This window comes from Talpa europaea (assembly GCF_964194135.1).
Source record: "Talpa europaea genome assembly, chromosome: 16".
In the NCBI taxonomy this organism is placed as follows: Eukaryota; Metazoa; Chordata; class Mammalia; order Eulipotyphla; family Talpidae; genus Talpa; species Talpa europaea.
In genome coordinates this window covers 11,996,944-12,017,698 of record NC_140084.1, presented here as the reverse complement: position 1 = coordinate 12,017,698, position 20,755 = coordinate 11,996,944, and the positions used below count along the sequence as shown (strand labels likewise).

General features: G+C 47.2%; 1 protein-coding gene across 1 annotated transcript in view; it reads left to right on the top strand.

The window, feature by feature from the left end:
* Positions 1-457: 457 nt before the first annotated feature.
* Positions 458-20,755, top strand: part of FA2H (fatty acid 2-hydroxylase) — a gene marked incomplete at both ends in the record, with an annotated part of 43,717 nt that continues 23,419 nt past the window's right edge. The window contains one exon of the mRNA XM_084257900.1: positions 458-727. Coding sequence (XP_084114026.1) covers positions 458-727 — 270 coding nt within the window. The remainder of the gene's footprint in view (positions 728-20,755) is intronic.

Sequence of the window (20,755 nt, the reverse complement as noted above, 5' to 3'; positions counted from 1 at the left end):
TCCCCACCCCTTGCCCCCTCCTGTTGTCTGAACGTGGAAAATTCCAAGTTTCTCCCACAGGGCAGCTACAGAAGTTATTCCAGGGGCGATCAAGCCATCGAGGATGTCCGTCTAGACAGCCTTCGGCGACGGGACTTGCGTCGCCTGCGGCCGCCCGCCCGCTCCTCTCTCCTGCTGCGACGGGACCCACCTGGCGGGCGCGCCCTCCACCTGCCCGCGGCCACCTGGCGGGAGGCCCGCTGCCCCGACCAGCCCGGCTCGGGTCGGCCCTGGCCGCCTGCCGGCCAATGGGGACTGGGGGACCCTGCGGCTCGGGCGGTGTCCCGCCGAGGGCCAATGGGCGCGCGGCATGCAAATGAGCAGGTGCGGGGCTGGCGGCTGCCCGCCCTTCCCGGCCGCCCGGGCTTCCAGAGGAGGCAGACGCCCCGCTGGGAGCTGCGCGCTCCGCTGTCCCGCCATGGCCCCCGCTCCGCCCCCCGCCGCCTCGTTCTCGCCCGCCGAGGTCCAGCGGCGCCTGGCGGCCGGCGCCTGCTGGGTTCGCTGCGGCGCCCGCCTCTACGATCTCACGGGCTTCGTGCGCCACCACCCCGGGGGTGAGCAGCTGCTGCTGGCCAGGGCTGGCCAGGATGTCAGCGCCGACCTGGACGGGCCGCCGCACCGGCACTCCGCGAACGCACGCCGCTGGCTGGAGCAGTACTACGTGGGCGAGCTGCAAGGAGACCCGCAGGTACAGCAGGGCCGCGGTCACGCCCTCCCCTCTCCCGGCCCCGCTTCGCTCTCCCAGCTCGCCACTCTGAGAGGACCCAAGGGGACAGCGTCCACCCTCACTTCGGCTGCTCGGGTCTCCTCTCCAGGTGGCGGGTCACTCCCATGCACGCTTCCAGCTTCCCCTTCTCTCCAGGGGTTCCCCTGACCCTCTCCTCTCTGCTGCTTCTATCATCGCCCGAATTCCCCCCTTCCCACTTGTTCCTTCTGCAGGCTCTGACAGCTGCAACTTGGAACATCTTTTTCCAGCCTCACGCTGCTGTCTCTCCTTCTTGTTCCCCTGTTGGTCTCTCCTTCATTGCAACTGCTCTTCCTTCCTACCTGTCCTCTCCCTACCTCCCTACACCCGCTTTCAAGAGGTCCATCAACCTTACCCACTAGTTTGCATTTCCTGCTATGCACTTATCTTGCAGTAGGACTCCCCTAGGTATCTGGAGAGGTTGGGCTGTGTCTTGGGGAGACTCTGTCCTTTCACTCCTCAGACCTCCCTTTGTTCCTTGTTTTTCGTGCTTGGATGTCAACAAGAGTGGCATGACAAGGAGAAATCAGTTATTTGCGGGAAGAAGGGGTTAAAACTTCCAGCTGCATGCTGCTATGCAGCACAGGCTGTTCATGGTAGTTAAACATCTGATCCTGGAGTCAGCCTGGTTATCCCCATCTGAGAATGTGGAAACTGAGCTTCAAAGAGGCATTGCAATTTGTCCAAGGTCAAACAGCTAGTTAGTGGGATGGCCAAGTGTATCTGATTCCAAACTGAGGCTGTCTCGGTCCCAAGGGTCTCTGAGCAGTGAGGTGGCCCCTATGCACAGGGCTCCCAGTAGGCTCGGACCAGAGGCAAACCCACTCCTCTGGCCTTAAGGACTAGTGACAGTGGGGCCATAATGGTAAATAAAAACCAGCAGTTGTTGCCTACTTCTTGCTCTTGCTTTCAAGTTGGCCCCAACTAGTGCATTTGAATGAAAGGACTTGCCTCTCTCCCAGGTGGATCCTCACTGGACCATCTTATCCAATTCTTCATTTAGGCACTCAGTCACTCAGTGCTGCTTCAATGACTGGCAGCACTGGGCTAGGCACAGTGGTCAAAACCATCCTCATGAAGCTAAAAGCTGATGGCAGGGTGTCATACTAATGGCATAGCATGTCCTTTGTGATTCTCAGTATGGGAATCTGGAAAGAGGAGCTCAGGGAGAGCTTTCTTGAGAACATTACAATCACACTGAGGGCCTTGCCATGGAGAGGGCTTGACCAGGTGAAGTGTGACCAGGGGGAGCATTCCAGATGGAAGGAAAGCATGGGTGAAGATTCTGAATGGCAAGGATTGGGGTGTGAGAGGAACCAAAGATCAGCTAGGTCTCATGGTACAGGGCCTCAGAGGCTGTGGCCAGGGTGTAGTACTCAGTTCCAAGGAAGTTGGAAAGCCAGGGAAGGGATTTGGCAGGGGTGTGGCATGGCCAGATTTGCATCTTTGGAAGAACACCCCAGCTGCAGAGAAGGAGTAGGGGGAGACCCAGTGGGTGGGAAGAGACCCACAATAGTGAGAAGGGTAACAGTTGCTGGAACTGAGGGGCAGGTGGGGAAGACTTTGGGAGATTTCATAGGTAAAATGCCAGGACTCCTCTTGGACTCAGGGGGAGCTCAGTTCAATCTTGGAAGCTGATATTTGGTGTCAGGTCATACTGATGGGCAGAAGGTTTAGCTCAGAGCAAGAAATAGGAAATCCTGGGATCAGACTAGATTTCCAGGCTGTGAGGACCCGTGAGCCATGCTACACTGTAACTGAGTTCTATAAACAGGAGCACCAGGGAGTACCTTCCCCTTCCAGTGTGATGGTGGTGATGGTGGCGGGAATCTCTCTTGATCCACTGCCTTGGCCCTACCTCCTACCTCTGCTAACAGCCCTGAAATGGGCAGGGTTGGCTTTTGCTTTGCTTTGCTCTTCCTTGCTTGATTCTCAGGAGAACTGAATGAATATTGAGTCCACATTTGTGTCCTACTCATATATTCTCCATTTACCCCAAGAGCCCCAGTGTGACCATGTCATAATGATCCTTCTATCTGGGCCCAACCTCAGGATGTGGGCCAAACCCATAGACCATATTCTACCAAGGGCCATACTCATCCAACACACCAGTTGCTTTTTGACTTCTGTCTAGAGATTTCTGTTCTGGAAACAAGTACAGTGTTATCTTGAAATCAGGGGTGAGCAGTAGTCAGAGGACAATTCTGTGGCATCTTTCAGAGAGATGCCTACCTAAGGTGTGAGTGGAGTTGAGGGGTTTCCGTGTTCTCACACGAAGCCATTCTAGTGCCCCAAGCTGCCTTCTCCACCTCCTCCTCCCCTGCTGGACTAGAAATGCTGACACCTGTTGCTGTTAGAGCCGCCTCTTGTGTGTGAGGAGCAGGAGGGACATTGATGGGGGAGGGGAGCGCGATGAGCCATCCCTGCTCCTTTCAGAATGATACTCCAACCCAGGTCCCTGGAGATAAGCATAATCCTTAAACTCTACTATGATATTTCTAGGGAGAAGCCCTGATCCCATTGTTCCCCTGTTCTCCACTTTGCCACAGTCCCTCTATATACATACTTACACACATTGACACTCACATGTAAAGCAAGTCAAACTTGTTTAAGCCAACATAGTGTGGGTGTAAGACAAGGTCTGCTTTAGACTTGAGGAAGCTGAGCTGCCCGCCTTGAGCAAGTGAAAGCAATGTCTGAGCAAGAAGGCCAGGCCCTATTTCCTGCCTCTGCCCCTTAGGGGCCAGTAGGATCAAACTCACTCTGAATTCAAGTAAAAACAGTATTTTTCCCACCTTTGTTTACATCATGAATGGGGTATGAAGTTCACTTTTTGAATTGCAGCCAGCACTTTTTAGAAGGAAAGAAGTAGAAAGCAAAGGAAAATCTTTGGATCAAAACTCTTCCCAAGGCCATAGATACTATGTTCCCCAGACTTCAGTTATCCATAGCCCTGTCACAGGTTTTTTTTCCAAATTGGCCTGCCACTCAAACTCTTATTTATCTCTTTAAGTACTCACGCTTTTTCACTTTGCCATTTACATGCCCTAGGCGATAATACCATTGAAATCACAGATTTTCCATGCACTTTAAAATATAGAGCAATAAAAATAAGAAAATCTCATCCCCATATACTCTAAAGTGATCTTAGACACCATCAGTGGAGTAAATATCACATTTTGGAAAACACACAGAACAGAGCTACTTAATCTTGGTGTTCTCTGGATCATTTTCTGGGATTGATGAAAAAGATGAAATTGTGTGTTAAAAATGCACAGTGGTGCATTTTTCTGATGAGAGCTACAGCTGTCATCTGTCCAACCAGAATCTTTTCCTCACCCAAACCTGCCTCCAAGAGGTTTATAATCGTGAAGCAACAGCTGGTACTTCCCTGTCACACACACACACCTCAAGGGGTCCTTCCTAGGCCAACATCTGACCATGCCCCTCAGTAACAGCCCTCTGATAGAGAAGACCCTGAAGCAGGTGAGGCTTGATCTCAGCTACTGATGATGGGGTAATCCTATGTTTGAATGTCTCTGGGTTCCACATCCTCATCTCACAGGCACGTCTGTCTCTGGAGAGCTGAGAAATCCTCCTATTCTACTACATGTGGTTCTGCCAGGCTTTGGGGTCTAGCTGTTCTGAGCTTCAGGGCTGGAGTAAATGGGGATGAACAATTGGGAGGAGATCCATATGCTGGAAGACATGGGGTTTCCTCTCCACCCCAGACTCTGGAACGTGTTGAGTGCATCCCAACTTAGAAAGCTGCTCTGAGCTAAGAACTCAGAGAGAAGCAGTGCTTTGGGGAGCTTACCCAAACACTCCCTGCCCCACTGAAGAGCAGAAGGAGGCGAGAATTTTGCCAGCTGAAAGGGGTTGAGCCCTTGTTACCCTACAAAAAGGCATCCCAGTTGAGCCTGACTGACTAATCAGCAGCCACCATCTTTCACTATCTACCAGGGACTTTGAGCTCTGGTCTGCGTGGTGCCAGGCAAGTGTTAGCTGGAGGGTGAACAGAAGATCTGGTGATAGAGCATCCAGGGAGCAGGTCACTGTGTTTCCATGTGGCACCAGGATAAACACAGGATCCAGGAGTCCTCCAGGTGTGACCCCAGAATTCAGTGAATTAAGGGGCTTCGAGACCCAAATTGAAGGGAAGGTCAGAAGTTAGGACTCTCTGGGGGAAATAAAAATAAACAAATGGAAACCCCCTTATCTTTTGAAACATTTCCAGGAAGATTCCAAAGTATTGACTGAGCAGCATCCTTTATCTTCCCTTTCCTTATTTATTTTTATGTCACACACTCGTTGCTGGCTCATATGTTATCCTCATTTATTTTGACAGGTGGATGATACTTACTGCTCTTTTCTTTCTGTAACCCACCACTACACTGAAACTGCCCTTGCCAAGGTCATCAAGGTGGGACCATCAAGGTGGGATAATCACCTTGATAAGCACATAGTCAGTTCTTACCCGATCTTACCTGGCCTGGCATAGGGTACTCACTGCCTCCTCCTTGCTATGCTTTCTCCATGGGGGTTTCTGGATACCACACCCTTTTGGTCTTCCATCTGTATTAGTTTTCTATCACTGCTGTCATGAATTACCTCATACTCAGTGACTTAGAGCAATACAAATGAATTCTCTTGCAATACTGGAGGAGGTATGATGTCTAAAAGGAGTCAGGGAAGCCTTCCTTCTGGGAGCTCTAGAGGGAAACTCTTTTCCTGCCTATTTTAGCCTTAAGATGCTGCTGGTATTCCTTGGCTTGTAGCCACGGCCAATAATTGGAGTGCTCAGACCTTTGTCCTCACTGTATCTCCTCTGATGCTGACTCTTCTGCCTCTCCCTTTATCACCCAAGTAATCTGTCACTGCTCCTCTGAGTAACCTTTGCCTTTTCATCACTGTAGACGAGAGGAGAGAAAACTACCATTTGCAAGGGGCACCGAGGCTTTGAGCAGCAACCAAGTAAAATCAGTAATTGAGGCAGACAGGGAACAAAGGGGGTTGTGGTTTTGGAGCTCCTGCAAAAATGGCAGATATTGGAACAGAAAAATAAACAGTACCAGTTTAAACACACACTCTCATGTATTTCTACACACACACACACACACAAAAAAAAAAAAACCCTCCTATGTCGAGATTATCTGTGTTTTCCTTACTCATAATAGCCAGTGTCTCCACTGCCACTCCACTCTGTCCTGGAGAATCCAAAGCCAGTGAAAGGCATGTTCTCCCTATCTCAAGGTCCTGCAGAGTCCACAGAGTCCCTTTCACTGTCAGGTAACATAGCCACAAGTTGTAGGCACTGGGACATAGCCCTCGGAGGGGTGTATTATACTAGCTACCTCCCCACCTGTCCCCCCTGGTCATTGCTTCTTGTTCTCCATTGGTAGTTTTTCTTGCCTCTCATTTCTCAAAAAGTGTGTACAACTTAAGTGGAATCATACAGTGTGTACTCAGCTGGACTGCTGCTTTCGTGCAGTGCTACGGGAAATTAACTTAACATTTTCACATTCTGAACAACAGTGGTCCCATCGCCTACCCTGCCCTAGACCACCCACAGGCAGTTGAAGGGGAAAAGTGGGGAGTAACTGGAAAAAGCAGAGCCAGTGTTTGGACAGACTGATCCTCAGGAGCCTCGTTCATCTTCCTCCTGGGACATCTGCCCGTGGCTGCCCTGCTTATTTGCAATCTCCTGGGTGGCTCTCAGGAGAGCCAATGCCTCCTCGTTATGCTACAGCAGTTTTCCTACTGCTCAGTGGCTCCCCGTTTTCCTACTGCTACTGCTCAGTGGCTCCCCGTTGTCACATCCCTTAACTGCAGCTCAGATGCTTCTCCTGACCTCTCCATCTAGAACTGATTCTTTCCTTCTCCCAAATTCTTCTAGCATTTTGCCTGTCTCTGCATTCCAATATAGGTTCATAATGCTCTTCCTATTCATTGCATTTGCACATCTTGTCTACTAAACCGGAAACTTACTCTTTCCTTTGTCTTGTCATGCAAATTTCTCCAAAGCATGTAGTCTTTAAAGAGTGGTTTTCTTCTCCAGTTGCTGCTCATCTAAGATGGCTAAAGATTCCAACAGCTACTCACCCCACCCACTCTTGCTCTTCAGTAGAAAAAGAACTGTCATGACAATGAAATAGGAGTACAGCTTTCACCCATTATCTAAAGGTAGAACCTTCCTACCTGGCATTACCTGGCAGGCTTTATTTTGGGTCTGAGAATGATGCTGTTACCATTATTTCTTATTTGTATTATGCTGTTATCATTTTACTCCATATTTATATGGAGTAATTTTTTAGCATACCCAGACCCCAAAACAACCTAGCAGATCATCCCGAATAGGAATGCCCTGCATTCGGAGAGCAAGGGAAACTTGAGTAGCAAACCTGAGCAGCACGTGTAAAGTTTATCCTTGAGAAACACAGAGCTCATACTCAGAATTTTGTGTTGGGAATCGTTGTCCCAAACACTTTGTTTTCTTACCTTGATTGTATATTGCAAGCTATTTAAAGCACCAGATGAACAAACTTGACAGAATTTGTTTTCACATGTAATATTGAACTACAAAGCATACAGAATGTCTTAAAGTGCTGTCCTAGGAAAACTAGTAACCAGAAATTCCATTGCTGCGAGTCCATGTGACTACACACGTAGAGGGAACCATACAAACTACAACAAACTGGGTTGATAATTACCTAAGTAAATTACTGGTAACTTCTCCTTTAAAAGGAATAGAATTCTAGTTCCCTACAGTCTTCTGTGCCTAAAAGAACTTTTTTGACTTTGCTTAGTGTCATATGATGCTCGGATTTCCTATTGGAAAATGGAATCGGAATTTTTAGGGAATCTCTAAGAAGGGCAAGTTTTAGTTTTATGAATGCTAAATTTAATCACCCACTTAATTGTTAATAAACAGCCCCTGCTCTTATATAATAATGGCAGTCTAAGAAATAGGCATCATTTATCTACCCTCAACTACTTAAGTCAGTTCAAGGCCCACACTCTGAGACTGGCTGCCGGGGAGGAAAACACGTAGCACCTATGCTGGACTGAATAGATATTCAGTAGACATTTTCCCATCAATTTTTATTTGAACCCTTAAGGTCGGTGGGCAGGTAGATGGCAGTCCTCCCACTGCATAGGTGAGACACCTGTCACCCTGAGAGGTGATACAGATCTCCAGGTGCCCCGTATTCCTGTGCACACCCATTAGAGATGAATCTTAGGCATCAGATTAAATCAAAAGGGAGCAAATGCATTTCTATGGGGCTTAAGAGGGACAGGATACAGGTGGGGTTCCCTCTAATCCTTCTGATTGGGCTGAAGTCAAGCCTCTGGGGACAGAAGAGTTCTGAATCTGAATATGTTTGCTTTCTGGACCTGTGAACAACCTCCACCTTCTAGGATGACATGTGGACATGTGTGCATGCATGGGAGGAAGTTTCCCCGAGGGGAGCAGGCTCTCCTTGCCCTGACATGTGACCTGTTACCTGCACACTTAGTTAATTATTAATCAGTGGGTCAAACACTCCAGCCTCCTGGCAGCTGCCCTTCCATCCATTGTAGGGCTGGAGGTCAGAGTATGTGATGGGGTGATGTGTTGACTTGAGAGTCTCATCCAGGTCACAGGTACCTGGAGGATCTTTGTTTGCTGCAGCTGTACCCTAAAGCCTTTAATTTGGACATTTTAGTTTAGCCAGCCAGAGAGGTACTTTCTTTGTGAGCAACAGAACCTGTGAATCACCCCAAATCTGTAGGAACCTGAGGTAATAATTATCCATAGCCCCCGGAATGTTCCCTGAGGGGCCTGATGTTCTGGAGGCAAATCTGAATTGTGCAGAGGTCATGCTTGTCTGATCAGAGCACCATGGAGGAGTAGGGGGTGCCCAGGAGTGGACAGTGCCTGTCTCTTCCATTCAGTGTGGAGAGGTGAGGGATGCTGGATCAAGAAAACAGCTGATAAGCTAAGGTTCCTGTCTGCTTTGTCCTGGTGTATCTTGGAGGGGCCATTCTGGACCAGATGGCTTTGTAGGTCCTTCCTTATCTCCTTCTTCACAAATGTGCCATGGGTGGCAATGTGCCATTTTTTCACCAGTACTTGATGGGAGTTCCAGAAGGGAAACACCTAGAAGGGTGCAGCACACCACCAATTCCAAGTCCTATGTGGACAAAATAGAGCAATTCTCCAGGACTCAGGGCCCCTGTCCCTTTGCTATTAGCAGGACAGTCGTGCAGAGCTTCAGCTCAGTCTTCAGCCTTCCAGTCCTGGTCCTTCCAGGACTGGAGTCACAGCCAAGCTGCAGAAGTGACCCTCTAAGGGAAAGGGGGAATTTTCAAAGCCCCCTCTTTCTAGCGTTCCCTTGTTTCTGTCCTTTCAGAAGCATCATTAAGGATGTGCTGGTGACACATTTCTGTTCATCAGATTTAAGAGCAGAATCTTTAGCTAAAGGGGCAGGGACCTCTTGCTTCCTCCTCCACAACTTACAACTCTGGGTGGAGCTGGAACTGAAACCAGTCCATCAGCCTTTGGGGTGTTGCTCCCCATTGCAGGAAAGGCACATTTCAGCAGTAGGGCTTTCCTCATGGGGTGCCAGGTCTGACCCGGTGAGAGAAGGACATGGGTGTGATGTGTTCAGTATGTGGAAGAGGAAGAAGTGTCCTGAATGTAACCCAGGAAGTATGTATGTGCACATGTCATCAAGAGATGATGGAGAAACTCCCTATAGAAATACATGAATCCTGGAGTTCAAACTCTTGATTCCAACCTCTTCAAGTGTCTTCTCTATGCCAGACTTTGTGCCCAGAAGAGGAAGAAAGTTCCAAACTAGATGTCAGGGGCCTAGACCTGATCTGGAAGAACTTACCAGGATTCAGGGGGAGAGGGGATGACCCAATGGGACAAGGGACATAAGAGAGGCCTGGACTTTGGTACCTAGCAGTCAGCCAGTGGCAAGGGTGCATTTTGCGGCGAGCCACTGGGCTTGGAGTCTCACATGCAGCCAAGATCTTGTGGCCTTCAGGTGGTCCCACCTGGGATGCTCAGTAAGGGCTGGAAAGAACCTGGTTCAAGTCTACTGAGTGCCTGAGTTCAGTTTAATTGATATTAATGAATGCTCAGTAATCTGCATTTTTTAAAGATTTATTTATTTATGCATACAATAACTGGGGTACAGGCAAGAGATGCCAGGGGTGTGTGTGAGAGGATTCACCAGAAACAGAATGGGGAATTGACTGAAATGGCAGATTGACTGAAATACACTGCTGAAGGGAGCAGCAGGCGAAACAGAAGAGGTCTGCTGCGCCATGTGGGTCAGCTCCCTGGCTGGGGATCAAAATCCTGCTGCAGTGGCTGTGGATAGCTTCATAGTGCTGAGACTTAACCCCTTGCGCCACCAGGGAGGTGCAGTAATCTGCATTTTATTAGACAGAGAGGTCAAAGGTTAATCACATTCAACACCTTTAATCAAGGGGAAAAATATTCCAGTGAATTAAAATTAGACTCTAGACTTTATCATCATAATTTTCCTTGTTATCATAACCACACATGAACATAGTTTACAAAAACTTACATAGTTAAAAGGAATGGGCAAAAAAAGTGGAGTGCCCCTCCCAGTCCAGTCCCTATATAAAAACCATCAATTTCTTATTATCCTCACCAAAGTATTCTATACACATACACATATGTTATTCTTTTTCCCATACAAAGGAATCATATGATACTGCTTTGCTTTTTTCATCTAACGACATACTTTATACTTCTTTCCATATCAGCAATACAGGTTTGCTTCATTCTTCTAAATGGTTATCCTGTTTCTGGTTTTTTCTTATTGTACAACCTCATAATCACCTCACAGACATATGCAAAGAAATGTGCAATATAGAATCCTAGGTTTGAAATGTCTAAATTAAAATAGTATTCCATTTGTAAGTTGATGGTTATTGCCACATTGCCCTAGAATGAGGTTTACTGATTTAGATTTCTTCCAGAAGCATCTAAGGATCCCTATTTTTCCACACCCTCATCAAAATTGTGTGTTCCCAGTATTTTTAATCTTTACCAATGAGTGAAAAAACCTGCTCCTTGTTTAAATCTCTATTTTTAAGGAGTATGAGAGGGACCTAATGTTTTTTCATATTTTTCTAAACTATTTGGACTTTTTGACTTATCTGCCTGCTCAGATTCTTTGGCCATATTTCTATTGGATAGTTGATCTTTTTCTTATTGATTTGTAATCACTGCTTACATTTAAAGGATATTAGCTCATTTCCCATTATACATGACTATTTGCCATCCAATTTTTGTCTTTTAATTTGTTCAATATTTTTCTTCCACTTAAATCCTCACAATTTCCATATAGTGAAAGATATCAAATTTTATTATTCTTATACCACCTTACTTTAAGATTTAAGAAAAAGAAAAATATCATGAATAATACCCTTCTAATTTTATGCTTAATAATTGTTGCCTCTTCTTGCTTAAGTGTATTACCTACCTGGATTATTTTTGGTATAAGAAGCAAAATATAGATTATTTTGGGTTTATATTTTTTCCAGATGTCCTACTGGTTATCCCAGTAGATTCATTTACCACTAATTTTAAAAAACACCTTTATCACACATTGATGACGCACAGATATATTTTGTTCTATTGTTGGACTTTTTTCTATACCAATAAAATTACTCATTTTTTACTAGGTTTTCGCCATCAGGTTTTGTTTTGTTTTGTTTTCCATTCTTCTGTTTCATTTCATCCAAGATTCTGCTTCCACTTGCTTCACTAAAAAAAAAAAAAAAAAAAAGGCAGAACAGGAGCTGAGTTTATTTCTAGTCATGTTGCTGATCTTGGGGACTTTCAGAGGCTGAGACTGCTTGGTATGCCCTGACCCAGAGATCTTTTGGCTGAAGTAGGGAAGAGGCAGCTCAGGGAAGCCCACGCAAGCCGAAGGCCCCATGGGAGGATCCAAAGTGGGTGTCCAAGCGGTCATGGAATGGCAGCAATTTCAGCTGGGAATGCAAGGATGGGGGGTGCTGTGGAGGGAGCATCGGGAATAGGCCTTGCCACTGGAACTCAGCTCGTGGGTGGGTTCTGTGTACCTTTCCTGCATTGTGTCCACAGTCTGTTGTTGGAGGAGGGGCGTGCAGGTCAAGTTCTGTGTAAATGCAAGTCACTGCAGGCTAGGAGAGCAGACAAGCAACTGTATTTTCTAACAAAAAATCTGTGCCTCTCTCCAAGCCTTGTAAATCTCAAACTTCTTGTCCTTCTGACCAAGGGAACTGGAAACTTGTTTCCTCACCTGGATACTTGTTCTTTTCATCAAAATTGAATGGGAAGCTTATTAAAAATAGATTCCTGGGACTTTCTAGACCATGGAAATGTTCTTCATCTTGATTTGGGCATTGCTACAGGAGGCATAATTGTCAAAAACTTCACCAACTGTACACTCACGATTGGTGATTTTTTACTAATGAAAATCATACCATTTTTTTAAAGGGGAGACAGATCAAATTAATTCATATTTAGTAATAATTCCTAAGGGTATAACCTTACAACTGCAAGAGTTAGATGTTAATATATACAGGTCTCTTAAGGTTGCAATTAAAGAAAAATAGAATGTGAATGATAACATGTAGGTTTGGGGATGTATTTAGTTGACATACTTTCTACTTAATTCATATTTAAATCTTTTCATAATAGAGTGTTGGGGAAATGCTAAGTAGTTACATTGTGGCTGTCCCTCACAGAAATGTTCTTAAAGGATGGGTGGAAAAATAAGGACGAGCCCATGATGGCTCCAGACAGGGGACATCACAGTGCTCATGGCACTGTATTTCCCAGAGCGGCTGTAACAAAGTACCACCCGCTGAGTGGCCTAAAACAACAGAAGGTGATTCTCTCACTGTTCTAGAGGGCGCAGAGTCTGAAATCAAAGTCTTGGCAATGTTTGTTCCTTCTGGAGGCTGTACAGTACTACCTGTTTCTTATCTCTTTCCTAGCTTCAGGTGGGCCAGGCCAGCAGTCCTTGGCTTGTAGATATATCCTTCTAGCCTCACCTCAGCCACCGTTTGCACAAAAGGACTCTTCCCTGTTTTTCCATATCCCTATCAGTCCATTTCTTTTCATCTTTTAAGGACACAAGTCCTATGGGATTTAGACCCCACCCTAATCCAGTATGGCCCCATCTTAACTTGATTGCATCTGCAATAAATTTAGAGCCCACCCTCTTTCCAAATAAAGTCACACATACAGGTTGCAGGTAGACATGAATGGGGGTTCATGCAGGGAAGGGGTGTGTTTCCTCTCAGTATAAATATCACTAAATAGCACTGTCACTCCAACAGCCTAGGCATCCATGAATATGATACGCGGTGGAGATTGCTGTTGTGTCTCAGAAGAATGACTCTAGTAGAGACAGATCCTGATTTTGAAGACTTGTGAAAAGTCCGATGGTTCATTTAGGTGAAAAAACACACATGTAACTAAATTTAAAAATTAACATGTGTGTGTGAAATAGATTCTTGAGCCACTCCCCAAATCTATAAAATCAGAATCTCTGGAGGCAAGACCCCAGAAATCTGTATTGTTTTTCTATTATTTGAGCTTTATTTTTAAATTATCTCAGACTTAGAGAAAAGCACAAAGTACTTTTTACAGAAAAAATACAAAAAGTACAAAGAACACAAAAAATACACGCTTAACCTCACTTGCTTACCATTTTTTCTCTTCTCTCTCTCTCTCTCTCTGTTTGTGTGTGTGTGTAATATTTTTTGAACAGGGTGCTGTGACTGAGTGATAGCTACAGCTTTGATTTAGGTGGTCAGGGAAAGCTTGCCTGAGGAACTGATATCTGATGGATAAGGAGTTGTCATAGGCAAGATGGGTATATAACATTCCAGGCAGAGGCAACAGCCAGTGCAAAGGTCCTGGAGTATGAGTGGATTTGACGACATCAGGAATCCCAAAGGAAGCTCTGGTGTCACTGGAGCATTATAAGTGAGGGGAGGTGAAGTGTGGGGTAAGTGAGGAGGTGAGCAGAGTGTCCCTCACCAGGGCACATGGATCATTGTAGGGAGTTAGAATTTATTCTGAGAATAATGGACAGCCCCTAGAGGCTCTTTAGCAGAAGATAGACAAAGTTGATGTACTGTTTATGAGGTGGGTTTGGCTGTCACATGGAGGGTAGATTGAAAGAGGCCAGCATGGAAACAACTTGCTGATGGATTAGATGTTGGGAGTAAGGGAAAGAGGAATTGAGGATTGACCCTGGGGTTTTATAATAAGCAACTGGGTAGTTTGATTTATGGAAATGATGAATTTAAGATGGGCGCCGAAGTTTGGGATAGGACAAATTTGGGGGTTATTTTAGATTTGAGGCACCAAGAAAACACCCAGGTAGAAAGTACACACAGTAGCAGAATATCTGGACTGTTCAAAATGGTAGCCACTAGCCCCATTTAAATTTAAATTAATTAAAATAAAAGAAGGGGGTTAAGAGCGGTATGGTGCCTCCAATTCCCTGGAAGCTTCCACTACTCCATGGCTGAATTCCTAATAGAACCCTATCTGTCATAATACAAACATCACATTTGACTGCTCTAGAGTGAAAATTTGTACCACCACCACCAAATTTGTATGTTAAATTCTACCCACCCCACCACAATGTAGTGGTATTTAAAAATGAAGCCATTGGGAGTGCTTAGGTCATGAAGATGGAGCCCTCATGAATTGGATTAGTGCTCTGCAGAAGTAACCCCAGACAGCAACCTCTTACTTTCTGCCATATGGTGACATAGCAAGATGGCCGTCAAGGGCTGAGGAAATGGGTTTCACCAAACACCAGATATGCCGATACTTTCATCTTGGACTTCCCAACATCTGGAACTATGGGGAATAAATGTATGTTGCTTATAAACTATCCAGATTATGGCAATTTGTTGTAGAAGCCCAAATGGTCTAAGGCAGAAGTAAATTGTTTATGGGCAAAAATGAAATTAAAATAAAAATCCTGGGCCTCCCCGGTGGCGCAGCGGTTGAGCGCTGGGTTGTGAAGCTGCCCGCAGCCCCTGCGGTGCCAGTTCGATCCCTGGCTGCTCCCCGGCCACTGGAGGAGGGACCCGCATGGCGTGCAGACCTCTCCTGCCGCCTGCTGCTCCCCTCAGCAGTGTACTTCGGTCCTTCTGCCTGCTCTGCTCCCCGCTCTGGCTCTGGTGAATTCTCTCACCCTCCCGCGCTTCTGACTGTACCTAGAGCTTGTATAAATAAATAAATAAATCTTTAAAAAAAATAAAAAATAAAAATCCTGTTCAGTCACTCCAGTCATTTTTCAAGTACTCAGTAGGCACCTGTGGCAGCACAGACCCAGAACATTTCATCATTGCAACAGGTTCTTTTGGGCAGCTACAGGTTCTTTTGGGAACTGTGGTCCAGAGGATGTAGGCATTTTTCTTTGGTGTAATTCTAACTTTCTAACCTGGTCATTCTAGCCCAGAAAACTGGTGTCTCTGTGTCAGTCACAAATGGCTGCTTCTTGTCCCTCTGCTTGACCACACAGATCGTATGATTGAGATGTCTCTGACCCAGGCCGCATCAGACAGGCCCTGACCACAGCAGAATGACTTATCCCAGGGTTGTTCAAGGACGTCCTCCCCCGGAGCTAAGTCACCTTCAGAATGACAAGTATAAAACATGGAGTACAGTCTGTCACTACAGGGAGACACGGGAAGGACTGGGGCCCACTGGAGCCTGATAGTTTAGGAAATGTGCAGTGGATCTGGAAATTGCCAGGTCAAATGAGAGTGACAAAGAAGACTTGGGCTTCAAGCCTACCAGTCTTGTGTTCTAGAATTCAGCATGCTACCCAAGACATAATATCACATCATAAATATCAGCTCTAAATGGGAGAAAAGTCCATGGCCAGGCAGGAAGAGAGGGAATTGTTTGAATCAGTAAAAAGAAGTAGATATACAGGTTTTTGTTAGTGGGTTTTTGTTAGTGGGTTTCTTGGTTTTGTTTACAAAGCAATCCAGTGACTTTTATTGTTGTTGGAAACTAAGATATTTGCATTTTTTGGTAAACAAGGATGAAGCTGTAATTTTTTTTCTTTTTTAAATTATTAGATCATAAAAAGAGGAATCTAATAATCTATAGGGAATATTGCCTCTGGAATACTGGTATATGAATAGTGTAAATCAGTGGTCTCATTCTCCTTTAAAAAAAAAAAAACAGCGGAAAACAGTCCAGTGAGAGTTATCCTGACAGACTGGAGTGTTGCCTGACAGTTCTGAAATTATTATAGAAGTTGGCTGAGTGAAGAGAGCATATATGTTAGAGTTAGTATATTTTCCTTGTGCATAACATTCTATAAGCCTGCCTTGTTGTCTGAGTCTTGAGAAAACAGTGTAGAAATGTCCCATCCAATCTGTAGACGGTTCAGGCTTGAGAAACTGATTTCTTGCTATTGGGGGCTGCTCCTCAAATTTAAAGTCAGAAGCAAACCGGCCCACCAAGCAGCCAGTGCAGGCAGGACCAAGAGTGGGCCTGCTTGGTCCTCCCTAACCGGGCCACACCCTGACTCCAGGCTTCCACCGAGATGTTTTTCTCCCACTGATTCAGATGCCCTAGTCCCAAGGTCCATTTGGCTTTCTTAGCAAACACCCTGCAAGCCACTGAAACTGTTGGTACCTTCCTGGATATGACGCTGTCAAGCTGAGGTCAGAGGCTAGAGGGGAGAGTATGCATGGGTGCAGGCTGTCCCAGGCAGGATTTGGTAGAGAATCGAGTTAACAGCCTGAAAACTTGTGGGGGCATTTTGGTGAGCTGTGAGCAGCAATTTAGTATTTTCAAACCACTGGCCACTGGTCCCCATTTTTTATATCCCGGATTGCCCCCCTCCACTGGCTTCCGCTTCCGGTGACCAGGTGGCTGGTGATGTCATCAACAGGGGCATATGTTGTGAGAAGCGAGGCTGGGATCAGGTGGCTGGGGCTCCGCATCCCCACGTGTCCTGAGCACAGAAGTTGGTCTCAACTCAGGCGTGAGTTTCCTGATCAATTTTCTCCTTTCCTTTCTTTTCCCTGCCATGAATGCAGGGCCTTGGGCCAGCAGGACTATCCTGGCAGCGGCTGTGGGGCGTGCTTGCGGAGTTGTTTGATTTGTCACTTGCCAGGCATGGGTTTTGTTTTGCTTTTAGGGTAGGTTTGGCATTTTTCAAATATGTAACCTATCATATATTCTGTATATTTATAGTATATCAATATTGATGTAGATTTACGTATTTAAATAGAAAACCAGGGTAGGCCAGGCAGAGGGTAGCTTGTTAGAGACGGAAGAAGCAGAGGCTGCTACCCACATTTTAGCCCAAGTTTCTAGCTGCCCAAAATAACCAGCTCCCAGGAGACTCCCTGGGGACCTCGGGGATGGCTTGTTCACACAGAAGGCTTCTCCCCAAAGACTCACCAAGACTCTGGGTGCCTATAGGGCCCCAGCCCTTTTCTCTTTCTCTGGGCGCCTGCGCCTTCTTATCAGCCCTGGGCTGCCCAGGTGTGCTGAGACACTGGAGCCCCCACTTTTCACTGGGCCTTCAGGGCCTGGGGGCAGCTGGACACAGGGCCTGGGGCACCATTTCATTTCAGAAAAAGGGTTTTCAGGCCAAACCCAGACTTCGGGATAAAAGGCCATCTGTCCATCCCTCGGTGCCCAGCCCCGCTGTCCCAAACAACATTCCTTTATGCCGGCTCCCCGCCCCCCCGCCCCCCACCCTCAGCACACTGCCTCCTTTCACGCCCTGCTTGGGCGGCTTGTTTGTTTGCCATGCAGAGTGCAGTCTCTCTCTTGTTCTTCTCTTTTCTCTTCCCTCCATGCACCCTCTGAGCAAACCTTCTCTGGAGAGCACAGAGTCTGGGCACTGGAGAAAACCCAGCCTTCAGAGCATCTGGGGAGTCCCAGGAACATGTGCAGAGGGGGTCGCATGGAGAACCTTAGTGGGAACAGCCCTGGGTTCCTGGCTGGCTCTTCAAAAACTATTGGCGAGATCTTGAGAAATCAGTGACTTGGTCCCTTTTGCCTCAGTTTCCCCCACCATGGCACACTTGCTGCCTGTCTCACGGAGAATTGTGTGCTTGCCAAGGAGATGCCAGCTGTGTTTGCTGGGTGGTAATGGCAGACACTATGGAGGTGGCTCGGACACTGGGAAGTGACTTCTCAAGCCCTGAAGAGGGGAACAAGTCCATCCCTGGCTGCCAGATAGCAAACTGCAGGCTAGAAAGGAGGTACTTGAGTCCCCCCACTTCCAGGAGCCATCTGTGGGGGTCTGTCACCACGGGCCTGGCAGGAAGGCTGTGTTGAGTACAAAGTCCTGGATTCTGCCACCTCCCCAGTGTAGGATGAGATGCAATCTTTTCTCGTCCTCTTGGGTACTTCCCTCAGTATCCTCTCTGCTGTTCGAATTCCTTCTTCTGCCCTGTCCCCTCCTTCCTGAGCTTGATCCCCCTGGGGAACACTGAATCAGACCTTGTTTGCTAGGGCTGCTGTAGCAAAGTTATACCAACTGGGCGGCTGCGCAATAGAAATTTATTGCCTCATGGTTCTGAAGTCCATGATCAAGGTATGGCAGGGTTAGTGCTTCTGAGGGCTGTGAGGAAGAATCTGCTCTGTTGCCCTCCCAGCTTCCAGCGCTTTGCCAGCATCTTTGGTTTTCTGGATTTGTAGCTACCCTTCCACATTGATCTCTGCCTCCTTGGCCACATGACATTTTCCCTGTGTTCATCCCTGTGTCCAAGCGTCCCCTTATTATAAGGACACCTGTCATATTGGATTTGAGCCCACCCTCATGACTTCATCTTAAGTAATGACATCTGCAATGACCTTCTTCCAAATAAAGTCACATTCTGAGGTTCTGGGGTTAGGACTTCCACATGGGAAGAGGGGCAGGATAGGGAAGCCAAATCAACCCACATCAGGCCTCTGCAAGTGAGACTGTGGAATCAGCATCCCTGGGGCATAGTCTGCATCTCCACTGTCATTTCTTTTTTTTTGGTACAGATTTTGCCTCCTTTCCAGGCACTGTGGAGGCGGAAAGAACCAGTAAAAATCAGGGTCTACTTCCACTTCTGCTCCCTGACCACCTGCTTTCTCTTGATCCTAGACTGGAAGGAGAGAAGGCCCGGGGTTACAATTCCTTGAGCCTTGCTGGGGCTCTGGTTCTCTGCTGCCAACCTGTCACCCAGCCCACCCTCGGCCTTCGCACAGCTGACCCTGCAGGCCTTCCCTGTGTGGGTGCCACCCGGCTCCAATCTGGAGGTGGGCTGCCTGTGCCCATCATTCTCTGTGACCGCACTAGGGGCAGGAGGGCCGCAGCACCAGGACATTTGACAACGGCAGCCAGAGGGCTGTCTTGGTATTGAGACAGGTTGGTTTAGCCCACATCATCCATTTATTTCTTAGAAATGCAAGTCAGACTTTTTAATCTAGAGATTTCACATAGAAATCGATTTCCAATTTTTCTTAAACATCGAAAGGTCTAGCAACACATACCTCCCCTCATCCTTACCTGACTTAGATCTAAATCTGGGCCACCCCCTTTGAAAAGGGCCTAACCTTCGATTTCAGGGCCATCCCCTCCATACCCAACAGCCTCCCTGATGTCAAGACCAAGTGACAGTAGCCAGGAATTGCTACACGTGTTGCTTTTCTTTTTTTCCTGTAGTAAAAGGGTGCTTCATGGTTTTGCTTGTTTTTTATTGTTGTTGTTGTTGTTCTTGTTTTTTGTTTCTTGGTGTTGCATGTGTTGAGAAAACTGACGGCATCTTTCCTTGTGGAAGTAACAAATTTTCCTACATGTTTCCAATGCACACAAAACTTGTCTTATTGATGAACTCACTATGCTTCACTAACCATGGCATCTGCCCTGTCTCTGAAGACAGAGCAGGAACTTGGGAGGGGTGGATACCACCAGAAACAACCTCTTGTTCCAAGAGAAAGATCCTCAGGTTCCATGCCCAAGTGATAGCGAAGTCTGAGCCTGGTCTGCAACCACATCCTTCGTTTGCTGTTCAGTCTGCAGCATGAAGAACTAGATGAGTGGCCTGGGCTCTTCCCAGCCTCTGAGAGCCAGAGGTGCTGGGGGAACTGGCTGAGACCCCCAGGAAACTGGCAGGGAACCCCTCTCGGGTCTTCCTAGGTTCCAAGGATGAGTGTGAGGGCAATGGGCAGAGGAGGGTGACCAGAAGAAGAGGGAGGACCATCTCTGTGAGGCTTGGGCTGACCTGAGAAGAAATAACTCCTGCTGACCAGCCGGGAATTGGCGCTGTGTGGAGAGAGGCTAGGGTTGGCGCTACTCTCACTGGCTTCTTCCCCTGGCCCCCGGGACTATGTCTGGAGGCTCTACAGAGATGGCAATGCCTTCCTCACCCTCCATGCTCTCATAGCCTAGCATGTCCAGCGATCTCAGCTCAGGATGGCCAGTGCCTGATCATCTCCTGACAGAGCACATTGACCCTCTCTTGCCAAGCACATACAGACTTTGCAAGTCCCTGACACAGAGTTCTTCCTTCCTGCTCCACTCACACACCATTGGCCTCACCAAGTCTGTGCCCCAGAACCCAAACATGTTACCATCTAGTCATTAACACACCGATTCGCAAGCATTTGAGTGCAAACCCCTTGGGGGTCAAGCAGGGAGCAAGACAGCAGGTGCTAGGCTTAAACTCGGGACACAGTCCAGGGAAAGGCATAAGGGACAAGAGACTGTCATTCCGAGCTCTGCCCTTCTAGCCTCACCGAGGTCCTCCCCAAACACCCTGGGATCTGACCACAAAAGTACATCTAGCTTGCCGGTCCTCTGGCCTGCCTTCCTAAGGGGAAGAGGTCTGAAGGGTCTTCAGATCCACCTCATTGCTCCAGGACAGTAGCCGGTTGCTCCTGTCACCTGACACTGGTGGGTTGGCTATCCCACATCGGCC